Source organism: Pristiophorus japonicus, chromosome 12 (genome assembly GCF_044704955.1).
Source record: "Pristiophorus japonicus isolate sPriJap1 chromosome 12, sPriJap1.hap1, whole genome shotgun sequence".
In the NCBI taxonomy this organism is placed as follows: domain Eukaryota; kingdom Metazoa; phylum Chordata; class Chondrichthyes; family Pristiophoridae; genus Pristiophorus; species Pristiophorus japonicus.
In genome coordinates this window covers 126,601,877-126,625,274 of record NC_091988.1, presented here as the reverse complement: position 1 = coordinate 126,625,274, position 23,398 = coordinate 126,601,877, and the positions used below count along the sequence as shown (strand labels likewise).

Sequence of the window (23,398 nt, the reverse complement as noted above, 5' to 3'; positions counted from 1 at the left end):
TGGGATTGTGAGTTGTGAGGAGGATGCAAAGACGCTGCAAGGCGATTTAGATAGGTTGAGTGATTGGGCAAACACATGGCAGATGCAGTATAACATGGATAATTGTGAAGTTATCCACTTTGGCAGGAAAAACATAAGGACAAAGTATTATTTAAATGGTGATAGCTTGGGAAGTGTCAATGTACAGAGGGACCTGGGTGTCCTTGTACACCAGTCATTGAAAGCAAACATGCAGGTGCAGCAAGCAGTTAGGAAGGCAAATGGTATGTTGGCCTTCATTGCAAGAGGGTTTGAGTACTGGAGCAAGGGTGTCTCACTACAGTTATACAGGGCCTTGGTGAGACCACACCTGGAGTATTGTGTGCAGTTTTGGTCTCCTTACCTAAGAATGGATATACTTGCCATGGAGGGAGTGCAGCGAAGGTTCACCAGACTGATTCCTGGGATGGCAGGACTGTCGTATGAGGAGAGATTGGGTCGACTAGGCCTGTATTCACTAGAGTTTAGAAAAATAAGAGGGGATCTCATTGAAACGTATAAAATTCTGACGGGGTTGGATAGACTGGATGCAGGGAGGATGTTTCCCCCAGGCTGGGAAGTCTAGAAGAAGGGGTCATAGTCTCAGGATACGGGGTAGGAAATTTAGGATCGAGATGAGGAGAAATCTTTTCACTCAGACGGTGGTGAACCTGTGGAATTCTCTACCACAGGAGGCTGTGGAGGCCAAGTCACTGAATATATTTAAGAAGGAGATAGATTTCTAGAAACAAAAGATATCAAGGGGTATGGGGTAAAAGTGGGAATATGGTGTTGAGATAGAGGATCAGCCATGATCATACTGAATGGTGGTGCAAACTTGAAGGGCCGAATGGCCTACTACTGCTGCTCCTATTTTCTATGTTTCTATGTTTCAGGGAGGCCGAGGTGGTCTCAGGGAGCCTAAGGTGGTAGGTAAATATTCCCAAGCTGGAGCAAAGGAAATGGGTTTCCCGCAAGGAAAAGCGGCAGGATGGACAGCTAGTGTTAGTCGTAGGAAGTCTATGGATGTTAAGATAGCTTCGTACATCTGTAATAAGTTAAAACATTTCTGAGCCATGGGCATGAGAAATGTTACACTCTGAGGACCCTCAGGAAAAAGCAGCAGAGTGGACGGTTAGTAGTAATCTTAAAAGGTTGAGAGAGAAGGCGATTTGGCTAATGTGCCTACAAAAACAAACACAGCTTCTCAGAGAAAAGGTGAGACAGCTGGAGGCCGAGAAAAGGGAACTGGAAAGCAAAATAAGTGATAAGGCCGTCGGAGTAGAGCTGCTGACAAAAGATTTAAGTGAGAAAAGGCAGGAGCAAAAAGTGACGGAGGAAATGGCGCGGAACAATCTAGAAAACTTGCAGCGTCAGGTGACCGAGTGCAAGAGGCAGCAGCAGTCTTGCTGCGAACAAAGTGAAAGAAATCTAGAAAGAGCTGAAGAAGCATAGCAACAATTAAGGAATATAAAACTAGCATACAAAGTAGCTCAGAATCAGGGTACTGAGGGGGCAGATCACGAGCCTTGTAAGGAAAGGATCCGTCAGTTAACCTCAGAACTAAACGATGGTTTGTCTCAAGGCAACTGGAGAAGGTGGGGAAGACTGGGATCTAGAGGGGAAGGAATCAGACGATGGGCCCCAGTATAGCGAGCAACGGCTGGCTCCCAAGGCACCGGGACTCCTGAGACCGATGTGTCCCCTGTGACAGCAGATGATCGGTCCATCCCCACAAGGCGGTGATCCGGTGCCGTTGCAGAGCGATTATGTGCTCCCATTTACACCGCTTCAGCTGCAGGAAATGCTGATGGGTGGGGTTAAACTGAAGCAGGGAAGGGATGCCTCTGTTCATTTTGCCAACCTGGAGCAGATAGGGGGCATTAATAACTGCGAGGAGGAAATGAGGAAGTTGACACTGCTCTCGCTGGATGGGAAGCTATATCAGAGTTTGTCGGCAGCCACTAAGTTAGGGGGAGGAACCATGCATGCTTAAAAGCTTTAGGACACAGCCAAGGTAGTCCATTGTGGCAGCAAGTAGACTAAACAACAAGTAGGCGAGTGGCCAGATATGTTTACAGACAGGCCTATGGCCAATTTACTTGAGGGCCACTGGAGGGAATCCAGTATGTCCAGATTTAACTCCTAGAAATGAGAGCCATAGTGTCCAACAGTTTGTCGCGAATCAGGGTATGGACTGAGTCACGGTTTGACCCAGAGGACCTCCACAATACGGAGGTGGGTCTGTTGAGAAAGCTGACTCTAGCTTTCAAGTCAGGACAAGGGGAAGAGGAGAAACACAGGGGGTAGGTGCACGAAGTGAAAGGGAATATGAGGAGTAAAAGGGAATGGAGACAGGAGGGAAGTATTGCGGGTAGATCCCATGCTTGTTTTTAACTGTGGGAAGTTGGGGCACTGGAGTAGGGAGCGTAAACTCCTGAAAGGGAGGAAATCAGGGTACGAGGGTCCCAAGGTAGAGACGAACCAAGGGAAGGTAGAAGACGACCCAGTAATATTCCTAGTGGCCACATTACACCAGGTTCTGGGCAAGGACGTTGCTGTGGGTGACAGAGGACCTGGAGCATCTGCACCTCCCCCCCACTGTGACTCTGGGCCCAGCCAGAGTACCTGTGACCGCTCATCTATGATGAGTGGGGCAGACTATGTGTAGATGTGAAAGTGGAGACTGTTAGGGGAAGGTATTTAGTAGATACAGGAGCCTCTAGCACTGTGGTCCATTCACCGAATCCGACCACTTCCCCGTGGTCGAGCAGGGTCCCATTTACACTGGCAGGCTTTACGGGTAATGAGCAGGCTGGGACAATGTTGAAACCCTTAACTATAGAATTAGGGTCCAATGTAACTAAGTGGGAATGCATTTTGATGAAGTGGGAACAAGCTGGTTCTGGAGTTCTCGGGGCTGACTACATGTTGGCACACTACGCCATGGTGGATATGAAAAACAACAGTCTATGGTGGGGCAGTTGATGCAGATAGGATAGGTGAGATTGTAGTGATTACCAGGGACAGTAAAGATAAAGGCAGCACCTGCACGATGAAGCCAAAAGGGAGCTATGACTTGGAACGATTAGTCGATAACGTCCAGGCCAGGTATCAAGTGCATTGAGAGAATATAGACGCGTTTGTCACGCACAAACATGATTGCGGGAGGGTGATGGAGGCGGAGATATAGGTAGATGGGGACCCAATGTTACAGCCCCAGAAACAATATCATTTTCCCTGGGAAGCAGAAAAGGATTTGGAAACTGCTATAAATTTCCTGGTGGAACAAGGTGTATTAAGAACGATAGCTACCCATGGTAGGCCACGGTAGATTACCGAGTCCTGAATAAAAATATTGCTGCCTGTGCGCCCATGGTAGCAACAGTGGCAGATCTGATCGGGAGTATCCCTGCGCCGCAACAATCTTTACAGTGCTGGATATTTCAAACGGGTTTTGGTCCATTCCCATGAGGCAGGGGGACCAGTATAAATTCGCCTTTACCTTTAAAGGACAGCAGTACACGTGGATGTGTCTTTCACAAGGGTTTCACAACTGTCCTTCAATTTTCCATCAAAGCATGGCCGAGGCATTAAAAGGTTTTAGTCAGCTGAATCGGTTGGTCTAATATGTGGACGACCTGTTATTATTCTCCGAAAGTACAGAGGATCACAGGCCATTAATGAGTGAACTATTGGGTTTGTTAAAAGAAGCAGGTTTCAAAATGAATCCGAAGAACGCCCAAGTTGGACAAGGAGCGGTGCAGGTTTTAGGATTGACCATTAGAGCAGGAGCGAGAGCCATAGATGGAGCTAAAAAAAAAGGCAGTCCAGGAACTACCCGTTCCAAAGGACGTGTCTGGGGTAAGGTCTTTCCTGGGAATAACGGGTTACTGCAGGGAATTTATTGAGGGATATGCAGCCATGGCAGCTCCTTTGCTGAGGCTTCTTAGGAAGGGAGTAGAATGGGAATGAAATGAGAGTTGTCAGGAAACTTTCAGTTAAAAGAGGACTTACAGACGGCACCAGCGTTGGGAGCAATAAATGGGGACCAGGACTTTTGCCTGGAGGTAGCGGCTACTGGGGACAGTTTGAGTGCAGTGTAACTCCAGGAGCGACATGGCAGGTTGAGACCGGTGGCCTATGCCTCCCGAGTTCCCACAGAGGTAGAAAAGAGCTTTTCTAATTGTGAGCGGCATCTTTTAGCGACCTTTTGGGCAGTCAAACATTTTCGGTTGTTCACAGGGTTAGCTACAGTGACCCTACTGACCTGTCACACCTCTAGACGGTAGAATGAAGGATGGGACAGTGAGCAGTAACAGGATTGCTCGATGGACGTTGACGCTTTCTCAGCTAGACCTAAAGGTGGAGAGGCTCGGGGAACCCAAGCTCGCCCCCAATCTGGTTTATCCAGGGACGGCTCACATGTGTTCAGTAGAAGGAGTGTGGGATGTAGATGTGGGATTCCGGGCTGGGGAACACACGACAGGTGGAGACATTTACATGGATGGGTCTAGTTCAGTGATGAATGGAGAAAGAAAGACAGGTTACGGGATTTATGATCCAGAGGCAGGGATAGAAAAGGCCATAAAACTCCCCAACACTTTGAGTGCACAGCAGGCCGAGCTGGCGGCTGTAACGTACGTGGTCACACACCCCAGTGAATTCCCAACCTCCTACATGATATGTTTGGACTCTATGTTCACTTGCACGGAGTATTTAGCGACATGGGCTAGGTGAGGGTTCAAGTCATCAGATGGGAAGCCGTTGGTGACGGCCCCTTTGTTAAGTCAATCTAGACATCACGGGTAGTAACCAGCAGGATTACTACATCCAAAAGGTTAAAGCACATTTCAAGACAGAGCCCAAGTGAGAAGGGAATCAGAAGGCTGATATACTGGCCAAAGCGGGGGCAGGGGAAGGGATACCTTGAGACCAGTACCGATCTGGACAGATCATGGCTGTAAAGGGAAAATTGTACCAAGGAGGTATAAATGCAGCCCGATTTAAAACAGGTTCAGCTACAAGATGCAGATCTTAAAATGGTGATTGGGGATAAGGTTGGAAGGAAGCCTGTAGCGGGACCTTTCGGAGCTGCAGATATAGCAGTGAAACAGGGAATGTTATTCCAGGGGAATTGATGGGTCGTGCCTGTGCAGTGCAGGGAAGAATGTTTGCAGCTCACTCATTGGGGGTCCGGGGGCTGGATATCCAGGGCCAGAAACGACTTGGAATAAAGTGGAGGTGGTGGGATGGTGGCCCCAGCTCAGGGAAGATTAAGGGATTATTATGAGAACTGTTTCGTGTGTGCAGCCAATAATCCAGACCCCCACCGGAGGAAGGCTCTGCTAGGGTACACAAGGAGGGTAGAGGGACCATGGCAGTCTATACAGGCAGATTTCATTGGGCCACTGCCCACCACAAGGAGGGGCAATAAATATTGTCTGGTATTAGTGGATCTCTTTTCGAAATGGGTCGAAGCTTTTCCTTGTAGGGCGGTGACAGCAGCAAACACAGCAAAGATTCTGGTGAGGAAAGTATTTTCTCAGTGGGGACTGCCCCTGATAGTAGAGTCAGATCAGGGAAGTCATTTCACTGAACTCGTAATGCAAGCCACCCTGAAACTGCTCGTAATACAGGGAATACCAATCACCGGATCCAGTAGAGAGTACGAACCGGACCCTAAAAGAGAGGCTTAGGAGTGAGATAGGTGAGATCCCGAAGAACTGGGATGAGGTCCAACCCCGAGTACTGATGAATATCAGAGCCAGTCTCTCTAAGTACGGGACACTCCCCGCATGAGCTGATGACAGGGAGGTCGATGAGGACCCCGACTCATGTTGGCACCAGTCCTGACTGAAACACAGGTTAAAGAGGTCACACGGGACAAGTTTGTCAGAGATCTATACAATACTCTGAGGGGGCTGCATTGTGAGGCAGCTAACAATATGGGAAGGCAGCACCAACAGAATAAAATGCTGTTGGAACCCCAGCTTACACAGGAATGGAAGGTAGGGGATCAGGTAATGGTCAGGAATGATGCCAGAGTAGGAGCATTTGAGCCATTATATAAAGGACTATATACCATCGTAAATAAGGCGAGTCCTATGGTCTATGCGATCCAGCTGCCGAAGCGAGTAAAATGGTTTCATATAAACCAATGCAAGCTGTATAACCCCGGAGAGAGAAGTAAAAAGCGGGTCAAGGCCCAAGGAACTGTGATGAGCGTGATCAATATATGCTTTCCGCCCATGCTGTGGGACGATGAGGATGAGGAAAACTCAGGGGACGAGGCGATGAGATGGAGTGGTCGGGGGCCAAGACCCAGGGTGCTTTGGACACCTCCTCCTACTCCACCCCTGAACCTCAAGAAGCCCAAGCATCAGGACAAGGGGAAAGGGAAGCAGTGATCAGAACGTGAAGCGTATCAAAAGGTGTAGTGTAAATATGTGTGTCATTTAAGTGGGACCTGTGAAGGGGAGACCACTGCTATTCTGTGAATTTGTTGTTATAGAAGCGAATCGAGTCGAGGATGCGAGATGAGGTGGAGGCTGCGGTTGAGCTTGTGGATGATCCTGATTGTTGTGGAGTATTTAAATATAACACTCGACACAAGTCTGTATATGGAGTAGAGTTGTTTACTTCGCTCGATCGATCAAGGGAGAAACGGCTCGCACCAGTCCCGCAACTGGATACACCCCCAAAGCTCTCACTGAACAATCGTCAGGCTGCTGTCTTTATACAGTCAAAATACATTCAAAATCATGAAGTTTCACGCGGAAGTTTTCCATTGGTTGTTTCCCTGACACGTCACAAGTCTTCACCTACCCACTACGATTACATTGGTTAATACAATTATAATGACAGAAAGTTTCATTGCATCCCCCTGTGCGCCCTTTATCTGATTAGTTTATGTCTGTGTACTCTGTCTCCCCTCCCCCCGGCCTATCTGCCCTTGACCAGCTGGGATATCTTAATTGTCCTTTGTTTCCCGTTATCTCCTACCACTCCACATATCTTAGCCTTGTAGTTTATTTTTCGTTGACTAATGTCTCCAACCTAGCCCAACTGTCTGATATTTCTGCAATAAGCTGCTTTATCTTCTTGAGAGTTCTTTTGACCTCAGCCACGACCCTTGCTAAGTCTCTAGTTCAGCAATGTTCTTGTACTCAGCAGTACGTTTCTTTTCTGTTTTTATTTTCAGCCTTGCTTATAATTTTAACTTTACTTAATTAAGTTCCCTCTGATTAATTTTTCCCCTCTACAATGTGTGGTCTTGTTTTTAAAAAATTCTGACATGCTCACTTACTCGTCAAAAGAAAAGTTAAAAATTGATTACATTGGGTTGAAAGATACTAAATGCCCTTTTTTTAAAAAAAAAAGCCTGTGTGGGTTTCTCAAGGCTATGGACTGCGGGAAGCTCTGCTCTCGTTTTCCTTTATGTAGAATCTTATTTTAAATGACGTGTAAGCTCCTAATTCAGTAAAAGAGATTTAAATAAAAAGATTGGCAGTACAGTATTTGAATTGGGATTTTGAGATAGTTCCTTGATAAACATTTTGGTTGTATTGGAAAATCTTGCATTTGGAAACCTTTTTAAAAGAAAAAATATTAAAAAGTTAAAAAAAATACTAAAAAGTTTGGAAACAAGCTAAAAATGCCATTTTCTCTGACGAGAGACAGAAATGCCGTTTGGGGGAGATGAGACAAGATATGTAAGTAGCCTTGGAAATGATTTGCGAGAACTTGAATTACGAGCACTTGTATGTTAAGATAGTTTATAAACTATCACTTGTTTTTGAATACAGGAAGTCGCACAATCCTGGCCAGAATTACTACCCACGATACTAATGAGGGTACCCGCTACACCAAATTGAATGACAGGGTTAACCCTCTATGAGCTAATGACTAGACGAGCAATGAAGTTACCTGAGGGGATAGTTACAGGATAGAATCAGGAAGTATGGGATAGAATTGAGTAAGTAGCTGAAAGAGATGCAGCAGGAAGTAAGAGAATTGCCAGGAAAACCTGGATTCGTCCCACAATGGAGCGGACCATATGGTATTAATCAGTGGTGACACATGTACATGTATAAATATGAAAGGTGGGGGCCGATGGAAACATTGGTCCCAGCTGAAAGAATATAAGGGTATGGCTGATGGCGGCAGCTAAGATATTCCTGGTAATCTACTCCTTAAAATATGCCTTAGAGTATAAGGAGTGGAGGGATGGATTGACAGATGGACTTTTCGGGTGACTAGGATTAATATTTTCAATACTAGGGGTACGTGCCATAATGAAATGGATCTGGGAAAGGTCACATACCCGGAGAAACGGTGCAAATGATCCGGTAGAAGTAGAAATGGTAAAAATCTAACTAAAAACCTGGAATATCCAGGATGTGTTTTATCAAGAGAATGTATTTAAACGTGATCACCACCACCCTTATGATTCTACAAGGACAAGCTACAAGGCTGCTCCTAGAGGGCCCAGAAGCATATATCCACACCGGAGGGTACAACAACTATTTAAAGCAGCCCCCAGGGGGCGGCATCCGAGTGTCAGGAGCGTTTATCTTGAAGCCACAAGATGAGTGGGTAACAAAATGTTCCCTGAATATTGTGAACCAGGGGAATTAACCTCGGGAAAGCGCATGGTAGTTAAACCTGGAACAGCAGTAATAGTACAATCTTGTGGTGCGAGGCCCCTTGGGGAAGAGTGACCATAATATGGTAGAATTCCTCATTAAGATGGAGAGTGACACAATTAATTCAGAGACGAGGGTCCTGAACTTGAAGAAAGGTAACTTCGATGGTATGAGACGTGAATTGGGTAGGATAGACTGGCGAAGGATACTTAAAGGGTTGACGGTGGATAGGCAATGGCAGACATTTAAAGGTCACATGGATGAACTTCAACAATTGTACATCCCTGTCTGGTGTAAAAATAAAATGGGGAAGGTGGCTCAACCGTGGCTAACAAGGGAAATTAGGGATAGTGTTAAATCCAAGGAAGAGGCATATAAATTGGGCAGAAAAAGCAGCAAACCTGAGGACTGGGAAAAATTTAGAATTCAGCAGAGGAGGACGAAGGGTTTAATTAGGAGGGGGAAAATAGAGTATGAGAGGAAGCTTGCAGGTAACATAAAAACTGATTGCAAAAGCTTCTGTAGATAGGTGAAGAGAAAAAGATTAGTGAAGACAAATGTAGGTCCCTTGCAGTCAGAATCAAGTGAAGTCATAATGGGAACAAAGAAATGGCAGATCAATTGAACAAATACTTTGGTTCCGTCTTCACTAATCATGAAGTTGCATGATCAGCCATGAACTTATTGACTGGTGATGCAAGCTCGAAAGGCCAAATGGCCTACTCCTGCACCTATTTTCTATGTTTCTATCAATGCCGGGGCTCTCAAAGACCCAGCTAAGAGAGCCCTTTACAGCCAGCGCCTCACAGCTAACCTGGTGTGCCTTGATGACCCCAAGACACAGAATGCCCACAGCGCTCGGTCTGCCCTCCAGGCCTCCATAACCAGTGCCTGCGAAGAGACGCTCGGTCACTCAACCAGGAAACGCCAGGTTTGATGAGAATGACCAGGAGGTCCAAGAGCTAATAAATCGCAAGCGCAGGGCATTTCTGAACCTAAAACAATAACCCAACTCGGGAGCAGCAAAGCAACATTACAGACGGCTTAAGGCCGAGGTCCAACAAAAAACCGCAACCTACAGAATAGATGGTGGGTGGAGAAACATAGGAACATAGAAAATAGGTGCAGGAGTAGGCCATTCGGCCCTTTGAGCCTGCACCACCATTCAATAAGATCATGGCTGATCATTCACCTCAGTACCCCTTTCCTGCTCTCTCCATACACTTTGATCCCTTTAGCTATAAGGGCCATACCTATTAAATATATCCAATGAACTGGCATCAACAACTCTTTGCAGTCGGGAATCCCACAGGTTAACAACTCTCTGAGTGAAGGAGTTTCTCCTCATCTCGGTCCTAAATGGCCTACCCCTTATCCTTAGACTGTGTCCCCTGGTTCTGGACTTCCCCAACATCGGGAACATTCTTCCTGCATCTAACCTGTCCAGTCCTGTCAGAATTGTATATGTTTCTATGAGATCCCCTCTCATCCTTCTAAACTCCAGTGAATACAGGCCCAATCAATCCAGTCTCTCCTCATATGTCAGTCCTGCCATCCCGGGAATCAGTTTGGTGAACCTTCGCTGCACTCCCTCAATAGCAAGAACGTTCTTGCTCAGATTAGGAGACCAAAACTGAACACAATATTCCAGGTGAGGCCTCACTAAGGCCCTGTACAACTGCAGTAAGACCTCACTGCTCCTACACTCAAATCCCCTAGCTATGAAGGCTAACATACCATTTGCCTTCTTCACCTCCTGCTGTACCTGCATGACAACTTTCAATGACAGATGTACCATGACACCCAGGTCTCGTTACACCTCCCCTTTTCCTAGTCTGCCGCCATTCAGATAATATTCTGCCTTCGTGTTTTTGCCCCCAAAATGGATAACCTCACATTTATCCACATTATACTGCATCTGCCATGCATTTGTCGATTCATCTAACCTGTCCAAGTCACCCTGCAGCCTTTTAGCGTCCTCCTCACAGCTCACACCAGCTTAGTGTCATCTGCAAACTTGGAGATATTACATTCAATTCCTTCATCAAAATTATTAATGTATATTGTAAATAGCTGAGGTCCCAGCACTGAGCCCTGCAGCACCCCACTAGTCACTGCCTGCCATTCTGAAAACGACCTCTGAGACACTAAAGTATGACGGAGAGACACTATTGGCATGAATGCATTACCTCATCTCCCTCATCTGGAAGGAGGAGAGCATGCCGGGAGATCTCAGAGATGCAGTGATCGTGACCATACTTGTAGCTTTCAACCATTAAATCTGACTTGTAGGTACTGTGAACATCAAACTGTTGTACCATAACTAGCCCAATGTCACAGCATTGCAGATGGTTTCCAAATTGCAATGTCTTCTGAGACTGTTTAAAAAAGGGTACAAGTCTGACTGCAGCAACCAGAGAGGAATCTCCCTGTTATCAGCCACTGGGAAAGTCCTCGCTAAAATCCTTCTCAACCGTCTTCTCCCTGTGACTGAGGAGCTACTCCCGGAGTCACAGTGCGGATTTCGTCCACTACGGGGTACAATGGACATGATCTTTATGGCGCGACAACTGCAAGAGAAATGCAGGAAACAGCACCAACCCTTGTACATGGCTTCCTTTGATCCTTTGACCTTACAAAGGCCTTTGACACTGTGAACTGCGAGGGACATCCTCCGTTTCAGCTGCCCCTAAACTTTTGTCGCCATCCTCCACAATGACATGCAAGCCATGATCCTGACCAATGGTTCCACACAGACCCAATCCATGTCCGGACCGGGGTCAAGCAGGGCTGCGTCATCGCCCCAATCCTGGTCTTGATTTTCCTCGCTGCCATAGAAACATAGAAAATAGGTGCAGGAGCAGGCCATTCGGCCCTTCAAGCCTGCACCACCATTCAATATGATCATGGCTGATCATGCAATCTCAGTCCCCTCCCCTGTTTTCTCTCCATACCTCCTGATCCCTTTAGCCGTAAGGGCCACATCTAACTCCCTTTTGAATATATCCAACGAACTGGACTCAATACTTTCTGTGGTAGAGAATTCCACAGGTTCACAATTCTCTGGGTGAAAAGGTTTCTCCTCATCTCGGTCCTAGATGGCTTACTCCTCATCCTTAAACTGTGACCGAACATCGGGAACATTCTTCCTGCATCTAACCTGTCCAATCCCATCAGAATTTTATATGCTTCTATGAGATCCTCTCTCATTCTTCTAAATTCCAGTGAATATAAGCCTAGTCGTTCCAGTATTTCTTCATATGTCAGTCCTGCCATCCCTGGAATCACCTCACACTTATCCACATTATACTGCATCTGCCATGCAGTTGCCCACTCACCTAACCTGTCCAAGTCACCCTGCAGCCTCTTTGCATCCTCCTCACAGCTTACACTGCCACCCAGCTTCGTGTCATCTGTAAACTTGGAGATATTACATTCAATTCTTTCATCCAAATCATTAATATATATTGTAAATAGCTGGGGTCCTAGCACTGAACCTTGCGGTACCCCACTAGTCACTGCCTCCCATTCTGAAAAGGACCCGTTTATTCCCACTCACCATGCTTCACGTCACGCTAACAAGCTCCACACTGGAGTGGAACTAAACTACAGAACCAGTGGGAATCTGTTCAACCTTCATCATCTCCAGGCCAGATCCAAGACCATCCCAACCTCTGTCGTCGAGCTACAGTACGCTTGCGTCTGCACACATTCAGAGACTGAACTCCAAGCCATAGTCAACATCTTCACGAGGCGTACGAAAACATTGGCCTTACACTAAACATCTGTAAGACAAAGGTCCTCCACCAATCTGACCCCACCACACAGCACTGCCCCCCCCCCAGTCATCAAGATCCATGGCGCAGCCCAGGACAACGTGGACCACTTTCCATACCTCGGGAGCCTATTATCAGCAAGGGCAGACATCGACAACGAGGTTCAACACCGCCTCCAGTCCGCCTCAGCCGCCTGAGGAAGAGAGTGTTCGAAGATCAAGCCCTCAAATCTGGCACCAAGCTCATGGTCTACAGGGCTGTAGTGATACCCGCCCTCCTGTATGGCTCAGAGACGTGGACCATATACAGTAGACACCTCAAATCGCTAGAGAAATACCACCAACGATGTCTCTGCAAGATCCTGCAAATCCCTTGGGAGGACAGAAGCACCAACATTAGCGTCCTCGATCAGGCCAACATCCGCAACGTCGAAGCACTGACCACTCGACCAGCTCCGTTGGGCGGGCAACATCGTCTGTATGCCAGCCACGAGACTCCCAAAGCAAGCGTTCTATTCAGAACTCCTACACGGCAAGCGAACACCAGGTGGGCAGAGGAAACGTTACAAGGAGACCCTCAAAGCCTCCTTGATAAAATGCAACATCCGCATCGACACCTGGGAGTCCGCCCTAAGTGGAGGAAGAGCATCTGAGAGGGCGCTGAGCACGTTGAGTCTCATCACCGAGAGCATGCAGAAAGCAAGCGCAGGCAGCGGAAGGAGCGTGTGGCAAACCAGACACCCCACCCACCCTTTCCTTCAACCACTGTCTGTCCCACCTGTGACAGAGACTGTAATTCCAGTATTTGACTGTTCAATCACCTAAGAACTCACTTTTAGAGTGTAAGCAAGTTTTTCCTCGATTTCGAGGGACTGTTGATGATGATGCGTTAAGTGTTTATGACAACCCCCTAAATCCGTACCAGCTGCGGTCAGCCTCTGAAGCGTACCCAGTCTCGGTCACCTGTGGTCAGAGCAAGCAATCTATAATGGGGATAGTTATTAGGATGCTGGTGATGGATCAGTCGCAACGACCCTTACCGGTGGAAAACATTGGGGTAATTCGGAACGGGGTACATGTGAAACATCATACAATCCCTCAGTATGTGGTGAAGTTGGGAGACTCGATAACCGGTACTAGACTGCAGGGATGTCAGAGAGGAGGTACACGGGGTATTGTGCCCCTATCATTTGAATCCTTTCGATCGGCTGGTATGTGGGTTTGAGTATCGCGGCCGGGCAGCCTATAAGATGTATCATGAAAGTGACGGCTCACAACCATGCCCCGTCCTAGGTTGCGTACAAGGGTAATGGAACTTACTGTGTCACCACCAAGGAAAGTCGGTATAGAGTGCACAATGACACCTGGTGCCAGTTAAAGATTTCACTTTTTTGCTTCAAACCCCAGGTAGAGACACTAGTAGCACAAGAAAGGATAATTTCTATCTCAGCCCACAAACATGTCAGCATTACAGTTAACGGTATTTTACCAAACCTCCAGGAGTACATACTGCATTTTGGGTACGATATCCCGCTGTTACCCGAACATTTGAGTAAACTATTAAAGGACATAGAGCTGTCCCACAAACATGCTGCACCAGAGAAATGAGAAAACAAGGGAGGAAATCGAAGAAATGATTACCCCTCCATGGTGGGATGTGGGACTCAGCATTGCGATCCCTTCTTGGATTTGAATTGCATCACATATGTTAGTGATTGTACAGTTGATTATTGTGTTGTATCTGTTAATCTTGTCATGTAAATTAAAAAGGAAGGGGAACCTTAAAGGATTATTGAAGCGGGAGGGTGAGAATATATGAAGTCAGATGTATGTAATGTAAAGATTTGAGACTGGCAATGCACCCAAAGGTAAAGAAGAAGGAGAAGTGGTCTGAAGTAATGTCTCTAGTTTTAAGAAGAGACATTAAAAAGGGGGGAATGCAAGGTTCGCAAAGATATTTGGCTCAGAGCACAGGAAGATCCTAGGATCTGGAGACTAAAACTTGAAGCACAGGAAAAGGCGACAGCCAACTACAGTTTTGAATCGATGAAGGACATTGATACTGGACATTGGGATGTTTTAAAGCTTTTCTGATTGACTATGAAAAGGAGCATTCATGGAAATATGTGGCCTGAATCTTGGTCAAGCCTCGATGATTCCGATGGGAGAAATGAGCTCTAGGCTTCACTCAAACAATGGGGTCAGATTAACTTCATGGCCTGAATCAGAAAAACGTTTATCTGCGAGCCGACGACCAGACACACCCATCGACAGTAAGAGGAAACAAAGATGAGGAGTCATCTTCAATCTCGCAGACTCTGCATATCTCCGCTGGTTGAATTATCGGTTGATGATGTGTGAATGTCGGCCATTCACAAGACCAGCAACTGAAACTACAGTTGGGGGGAGGGCTTTGTGACAACAAGACTTTAAGACGGAAGGACATCGACAGGGAACCACACAGGATAGACAGTCTCTCATTCTTGAGTTCCCAAGGGTTGGTGGGGATGTTACATTTTTTTCAAGGAGGCTTTGAGGTTGTCCTTAAAGTGTTTTCTCTGCCCTCCTAGGGCTCATCTGCCGTGACGTAGCTCGGAGTAGAGTACTCGTTTCGGGAGTCTTGTATCAGGCATGTGGACAATGTGGCCCGTCTATCGGAGCTGATCGAGCATATCAATGCCTCCATGCTGGGGATGTTGGCCTGAGAGAGGATGCTGACTTTGGTGCGCCAATGAATTTGCAGAATTTTGCGGAGGCAGCGTTGGTGGTACTTCTCCAGTGCTTTGAGGTGCCTACTGTACATAGTCCATGTCTCTGAAGCATATAGGAGGGCAGGTATCACTACTGCTCTGTAGACTATGAGTTTGGTGCTGGGTTTGAGATCCTGGTCTTCAAACACTCTCTTCCTCAGGCGACCGAAGGCTGCACTGACACACTGAAAGCGGTTTTGGACTTCATCATCGATGTCTGTCCTTGCTGATAGTAGTCTACCAAGGTATGGGAAGTGGTCCACATTGTCCAAGGTCTGATCCTGGATCTTGATAAATGGGGAGCAGTACTGTGTGGCGGGGGCAGGTTGGTAGAGAACCTTTGTCTTACTGATGTTTAATGTAAGGCCCAGACTCTCGCATGCTTCAGTGAAGGTGTCAACGATGGTTTGCAGTTCGGACTCCGAATGTGCACAAACGCAAGCTTCGTCTGCATACTGTAATTCAACAACCTTGGATCTGGACTGGAAGCATTGAAGGTTGAACAGTTTCTCATTTGTCCTGTAGGTTAACTCCACTCCAGCGGGGAGCTTGTTAAGGGTGAGATGAAGCATTGCAGCGAGGAAGATTGAGAAGTGTGTTGGTGCGATGACACAGCCTTGCTTGACCCCGGTCAGCACTTGTATTGGGTCTGTGGTGGATCTGTTGGTAAGAACCATGGCTGGCATGTCATCGTGATGCAGACGGACATTCCATAATCCCTCATGGTTGACAGAGTTGAAGACTTTTGTGAGGTCAAAGAAAGCCATGTGGAGAGGTTGATGCAGCTCTCTACATTTTTCTTGGATTTGTTGTGTGGTGAAGATCCTGTCCGTTGTGCCCCTTAGTGGGTGTAATCCGCATTGCGACTCTGGGAGGAATTCTTCAGCCACTGGGAGGAGACGATTGAGGAGGATTCTTGCGATGATTTTCCCTGCGGCAGACAGCGGGGAAACTCCTCTGCAATTACCGCAGTCGGACTGGTCACCTTTCTTGAAGATGATCATGATTACGACGTCTCTGAGATCCCCTGCTATACCCTCCTCCTTTCCAGGTCAGAGAGCTGAGGTCATGTATTCGTGCCAAGAGTACTTCTCCGCCATGCTTTAATACTTTGGCAGGGATTCCATCTGCTTCGGAGACCTTGTTGTTTTTCAGTTGTCGGATGGCCTTTTCAACCTCATGCCGGGCTGGGATTGTGCCGAGGAGAATGAACTAAATATACCCGCTTATAAGGTCTACAGGACAAATATAAGAGGTGGAGGAGGAGTAGCCTCAGTGATTAAGGATGAAATCACTTCAATGATGAGGATATAACGGGAGGAAAGCAGGTAGTGGAGACTTTATGGGTAGAATTAAGAAATAGAAAAGGATTGTAGAGGGAGTTATTTATAGATCTCCTGATAGAGGCTGTGAAGTGGCAGAATTTATAAATGCAGAGATTAGACAAGCATGTAGTAAAGGCAGAGTGTTTTTTATGGGGATTTTAACTTTCATGTAGTCTGAAGCAGACTAGGTCATATCATAGAATCATAGAAATTTACAGCATGGAAGGAGGCCATTTCGGCCCATCGTGTCCACGCTGCCTAACAAAGAGCTATCCAGCCTAATCCCACTTTCCAGCTCTTGGTCCGTAGCCCTGTAGGTTACAGCACTTCAAGTGCACATCCAAGTATTTTTTAAATATGATTAAGGTTTGTGCCTCGAACACCCTTTCAGGCAGTGCGTTCCAGAACCCCACCCTCTGGGTAAAGAAATTTCCTCTCAAATCCCCTCTAAATCTTCTATGAATTACTTTAAATCTATGCCCCCTGGTTGTTGACCCCTCTGCTAAGGGAAATAGGCCCTATATCCACTACATCTATGCCCCTCATAATTTTATACACCTCAATAAGATCTCCCCTCAGCCTCCTCTATTCCAAAGAAAACAAACCCAGCCTATCCAATCTTTCCTCATAACTAATATTCTCCAGTCCTGGCAATATCCTCGTAAATCTCCACTGTAATGACTCTAGCGCAATCGCATCTTTCCTGTAATGTGGTGACCAGAACTGCATGCAGTACTCTAGCTGTGGCCTAACTAGTGTTTTATACAGTTCAAGCATAACCTCCCTGCTCTTGTATTCCATGCCTCGGCTAATAAAAGCAAGTATTCCGTATGCCTTCCTAAACACCTCATCTACCTGGCCTGCTACCTTCAGGGATCTGTGGATATGCACTCTAAGGTCCCTTTGTTCCTCTACACTTCTCAGTGTCCAACCATTTAATGTGAATTCCCTTGCCTTGTTAGCCCCTCCCCAAATGCATGACCTCACACTTCTCCGGATTGAATTCCATTTCCCACTATTCTGCCCACCTGAGCAGTTGATTGATAACTTCCTGCAGTCTACAGATTTCTTCTTCATTATCCGATGTAAGTATCATCTGCAAACATCTTAATCATACCCCCTATATTCAAGTCTAGATCATTGATATGTACCACAAAAAGCAAGGGACCCAGCACTGAGGCCTGCGGAACCCCACTGGAAACAGCCTTCCAGTCACAAAAACACCCATCGACCATTACCCTTTGTTTCCTGCCTCTGAGCCAATTTTTGGATCCAACTTGCCACTTTGCCCTGGATCCCATGGGCTTTTACTTTTGTGACCAGTCTGCCATGTGGTACCTTATCAAAAGCTTTGCTAAAATCCATATACACTACATCAAATGCGCTACCCTCATTGACTCTCCCGGTTACCTCCTCGAAAAATTCAATCAAGTTAGTCAGACACGACCTTCCCTTAACAAATCCATGCTGACTGTCCTTGATTAATCCATGTCTTTCTAAAAGAAGATTTATCCTGTCCTTCAGAAGTTTTTCCAATAAGTTTCCCTTCACTGAGGTTAGGCTAACAGGCCTGTAATTACTCGGTCTATCCTTTTCTCTCTTTTTAATCAAAGATACGACGTTAGCAGTTCTCCAGTCCTCTGGCACCACATCGGTAGCCAGAGAGGATTGGAAAATGATGGTAGAAAGGTAGTGAATTTCTCGAGTGTCTGGTATAGTATTCTGCAACATTATGTCTGAGAACCAATAACGTGGCAGGTCATATCAGATTTGGTAATGAGTAAGGAGCCAGAGTTAGGTAGCAGCGTAATGCTGTGTGAACATTTATCTAATAGATATCATAATATGATTTGAGTTTAATTTAATGCGAAACAGCTACTAAGATTCCAGATTTAGATAAGGCTGACTTCAATGCGATGAGACAGAGGGGCCGAAATTCAGCCCCGCCTGAAATGGGGCACACCTACCATTTTTTAAAGCACTTCTCTGCCCCAATCTTTTTTTTTTCAATTAGCGAGGTGTTGCGGGCAGAAGTGCGGGCAGGTCGGAGCGGCCGTCTCTCCACGTCATCAGCACTGCATTTCATCCAGGCCTGGGTATTTATCCACTTTCAAAGCTACCTCTCACTATATTTACCTTGTCTAATATTTCACACTCCTCCTCCCTCATTGCAAAGTCTGCATCGCCCCTCTCTTTTGTGAAAAGAATTGATTAAGAATCCTACCCGCGTCTTCCGCCTCCACACACAGATTTCCTTTATGGTCTCTAATAGGCTCCACTCTTTCTCTAGTTATCCTCTTACTCTTAATGTATTTAGAAAACATCTTTGGGTTTTCCCTGATTTTACTTGCCAACATTATTTCATGCTCTTCATCATGGATATGCTGGAGAACGTGGGAACGGGCTGTCTTGGAGTGGTTATTGTAGGGAGCATTTCTGAAAGAATTGCATTGCTCATCTTTGCAGATAATATTGTGTGGACTTGCCCGGAGGATCAAGTGCAGTCCAATTTTCGCCTTGAACAAGCTAAGTTGTGGGAAATGGTAATGTTGTCTCCAAGGTCTGAGATTATAGAACTGTACAGCTCAAAGGGTGGAGGTGGTCAGAAGGAAAGATTGAGAAGGTTTTGATTGCAATATAAAGAGGTATCTGTTCACATGGTTGATTCACTATGGTTTCTGGTGGGTGCTGACTTTTGCTCAGACACAGACCATACAGAGAAGGGGCAGAAAGTACTGGAGTGTTTCTAATTTTTTGCAATGATACCAAAAATCCCAATATAGGTTAAGCTTGCACTGTGTAGAATATGTGTCCAAATCTCTTTCATGGTTGAGAACTTCTAGAAATGGGAACATAAGGAAGTAGAAGATAGGAAAAGACTCTACAATTCAGCTGCTGGTCTTATAAATGAATACATCTCAACTAGCCTCTCCTTCAATACTGAAAAATCATCCGGTTACGGACCCCCGGGAGAACAGAACAAATGCAAAAAGATTGTGTGTGAACTGAAAAGTGGGCCGTCACCTATTAATCAATCCCTGCCATATAAACTGAAAATTTCAAGTCTGTACCAACCTCAGTACTGAATATCCTCTCTTCCAACTCCACACTGTGACATAAATTATTTTCAAACGATGATCTCAGATGTTGAATTCTGAAATGATAATAAATTGTTACTAAGCTGTTGATTGTAAAAGTAATTTAGCAGATATTCTTGCTGTTATTTCAATCTTAAACATGCTGCTCGGTGTTTCTAGATTTGTTTCAGATCCAACAATATCCAATGCTGTCATATTCACAGAGTTTCTCCTGCCACGTGACAAATGGTGCCACTCTAAAATCTGTAACATTTACAAAAATCCACTGAAGGAAAGATATAAAAGCCAATAAAAAGACCAGTTAAAATGGAATTAAAAGCATCTATGTTAGTGAATGTTGATGCACATTAGCAGCAACACACTGAGCTCCTGAACTTAGCCAGGCTACGAGGGAAGAGGCATTTTCTAGAGACAAACAAGGGCAATCCCTCAGCTTTATTACAGGACATGATCGTTGTATGACTGACAGCAGTTGCTCACCCACCATCTTAACTTGAGAATGTGTTGTAAGGGAGAACCTAAAGGAGGGAGATGGTTATGGTTCTATGCAGCTCCTTGGGATGTGTTTCTGTTACAGGTGCTGTATAAACGCAGGTTGGCATGTTGCTGATGTTGAAATTAAAAGAAAAGTTAAATATTGTTACCCATTATTGTTGATCAACCCAATGGTGTTGCTCATGTGCACAAGTAATACATCGGAGGGGGAGTGGGGGGGGGGGGGGGGTTTAACCCCGAATGACATGGGGGGGGTGAGGTGGTGAGGGGTAGGCTAAAATTTCAAAAATCTGAAGGTTGACTCCAAGCCACCCTGAACAGGCCCACTTGTGGTTGTAACGGAGGACGACTTACCTGCTCTTCAGGGCCAGGTCAGTTATTTAAATATGTTAATGAGATGGTGTGCCTCAAATTTTCACAGACCTTTAGATTTAATGGCTGCGGGCTAAGTTTCCCAGGGCTCGGGAAACCTGGCAGCTGAAGAGGGGGGGGAGGAGAATGGCTGGATCCAGCAGGCAAGTGCTTTTCCAGCACTGCTTGTGGGACAAGAAGAGCAGGGAGTGCTTCCCCCCAGATCCTCAAGCAAACCTGCTTCCCTCCCTGCAATCCAAAGCCCACCCCACACCCGAGTTCCTCAAGTGTCTCTGCTGTGTCCTTCCCTCTTTATCTTTCTGGGGCATTTTCTCTTTGAGATTGAGACACATTCAAATGTCAGTTCTTCAAAGTAATGGTCATTGTTCTAGCTCTAAACCAACATTCGGACTGATGAAGTTGTTATCAACAATATGGGGACGATAATGTTGTTCAGAGTATGAGGCTGAGGGAAATGAGGCAGAGAGGAGTTACATTAGCTATTAACAGTGAGAAATAATAGTGATTATTAGCAATGCATTTTTGGCTCTCTCTGCGTATGCACACTCGCGCTGGTCACACATGTGCAGTAGCAGAGGGTCGGCTGTGGCCTGTGCTTCCACGTTTTCCTCAGTTCTGTGCAGAGAAAGTCAGGGGACTGGGTTAGTGGCTGGAGGTGGGGGTGTGGGGGGAGTGCGGGAGGAGGAAGGAGAGGGGATCAGAGGGGGAGAGAGAGTGAAAGGGGATCAGAGGGGGAGACAGAAGATTAGAGGGGGAGAGAGAGGGGGGATCAGAGGGAGAGAGAGAGGGGGGATCAGAGGGGGAGAGAGAGGGGAATCGGAGGGAGAGACAGAAGATCAGAGGGGGAGAGAGAGAGGGGATCGGAGGGGGAGAAAGAGGGGGGATCGGAGGAGAGAGAGGGGATCGGAGGAGGAGAGAGAAGATTAGAGGGGGAGGGAGAGGGAGGATTGGAGGGGGAGAGAGATCAGAGGGGGAGAGAGAGGGGGAATCAGAGGGGGAGAGAGAGGGGGGGACCAGAGGAGGAGAGAGAGAGAGAAGATCTGAGGGGGAGAGAGAGAGGATCAGAGGGGGCTAGAGAGGGGATTGGAGGGGGAGAGGGGAGACCAGAAGGACGGAGAGGAGATCGAAGGGGCGGGAGAAGGCCAAGAACTCAGTGGGGGTGGGGGAGTGTAGGGAGAGTGAAGGCCAGGAGCTTGGGGGTGGCAGGGGGCGGGGTCAGGAACTCGGGGGGAGATCAGGAACTTTTTGTGGGGGGGGGGAGCATGGTGAGAACAGTGGGGAGGAGGGAGGAACATGATCCAGGTCTAAAGGGGTGGGGGGTAAGAGCAAGAACATGATCCAGATGGGAAGATATATCTCATTCTCCCACCTCTGCTAGGCCTGAATCATGTTCTTCCACCTCCATGGTCAGTAGCACAGGAGTGATGGGTGAGTGGGAGGTGATGTGAAGATAGGATTTGTGCCGCAAAGTTTTGGATGAGCTAAAATCTATGAAGGGTGGAAGATAGGAGGCTGGCTTGGAAAGCATTGGAAGTGACAAAGGCATGGATGAGGACTTCAGCAGCAGATGGACAAAGGCAGGGTAGGGTGGGAGCCAGGCGATGTTATGGAGGTGGTCTGTGTGTTCATAGAATCTTACACCACAGAAGAAGACCATTTAGCCCATCGTGTATGGGCAGTGCCTTTGGAACAGCTATCCAATTAATCCCACGCCATGCTCTTTTCCTATAGCCCTGTAAATGTTTCCTTTTAAAGTATTTATCCAATTCCCCTTTGAAAATTACTATTGAATCTGTGTCCATCTCCCTTTTAGGTCGTACATGCCATGGATAGAGTGTGGGCTTGCAAGCTGAGCTCAGGGTCAAATAGGATTTTGAGATTTTTAACAGTCTGTTTCAACCCAAGAATCGTGGCGGGGCCAACGGCAATGGCTTCGGTCTTCCCAACGTTCGGCTCATCCAAGACTGAATGTTGGAAATGTATTCTAACGCAGAGTCAGTGGAGGGGCCAAGAGAGGTGGTGGAGAGATAGAGCTGGGTGTCGTAGGCATAGAATCTGATCCCTTGTTTACAGATAATGTTGCCAAGGAGCAGCATGTCATCATCGGCGGCCCCTCGAACAGGGATGACTTGCTTCCACAAGAGTTCACAGATGTTTCAATGAAGGACCCGATGTTCCAGTCCTGAACTCCATTTGAAGGGGTGGAAGATACCTGTGCGTGGATTTTTTTAACGTGGGGTGACCGTTGCACACCAGCCACCACACGGGCCCGACAGAGCTAGGCCTTTATCCAGTGGCAAGGGTTAACCAGGATGACTGGAGACCTGCTCTGCTGCACGGACCTAGTACGCACACATAATCACAGTGTGGGCTGGCCTGTGCTGCCCCTGGGCCCTTGGCTCTTCTGGGCCCTGTACCCTCATTCGCACCTTTGCCCACGATGTTCCAGGGCCTGGCGCTTCGGCTCTATTTATAGCCCCGACTTGCGGTGGTGTTCTCACACAGGTTGGGGCAGATCACGATGTAGCATGTAGATGCAAAATTGGAGGAGGCCAAGGCTAGATCCTTGGGGGAACTCCGCAGTAATGTTCCCAGTAAGCTGCGCAGTGCTCTGGAGCTCCTGCACAGCCAGCACACCCACTATTAAATGGGAAAACCATGATCGTGGTGTATGGAATGGGCCACGCACCTGAAAAAAAATGAAAGGGAACATTGCTCTCGAGATAATGGTGTGGAAGTGGGAAGAGAAGCCATTGCAGGAGATTCTCTGGTTAAAGCAGGAATGGAACAGGGTCGGTACTGGGACCACTGCTTTTCTTGATGTATATTAATGACTTAGACTTTGGTGTACTGGGCACAATTTCAAAATTTGAAAGTACAGTGAACAGTGAGGAGGATAGTGATAGACTTCAAGAAG

At 46.8% G+C, this 23,398-nt stretch overlaps 1 protein-coding gene across 1 annotated transcript in view; it reads right to left on the bottom strand.

Moving 5' to 3' along the window:
- Positions 1-23,398, bottom strand: part of sycp2 (synaptonemal complex protein 2) — a 1,164,109-nt gene that overhangs the window by 11,395 nt on the left and 1,129,316 nt on the right. Inside the window, exon 41 of the mRNA XM_070894856.1 lies at positions 19,592-19,670. Coding sequence (XP_070750957.1) covers positions 19,592-19,670 — 79 coding nt within the window. The remainder of the gene's footprint in view (positions 1-19,591; positions 19,671-23,398) is intronic.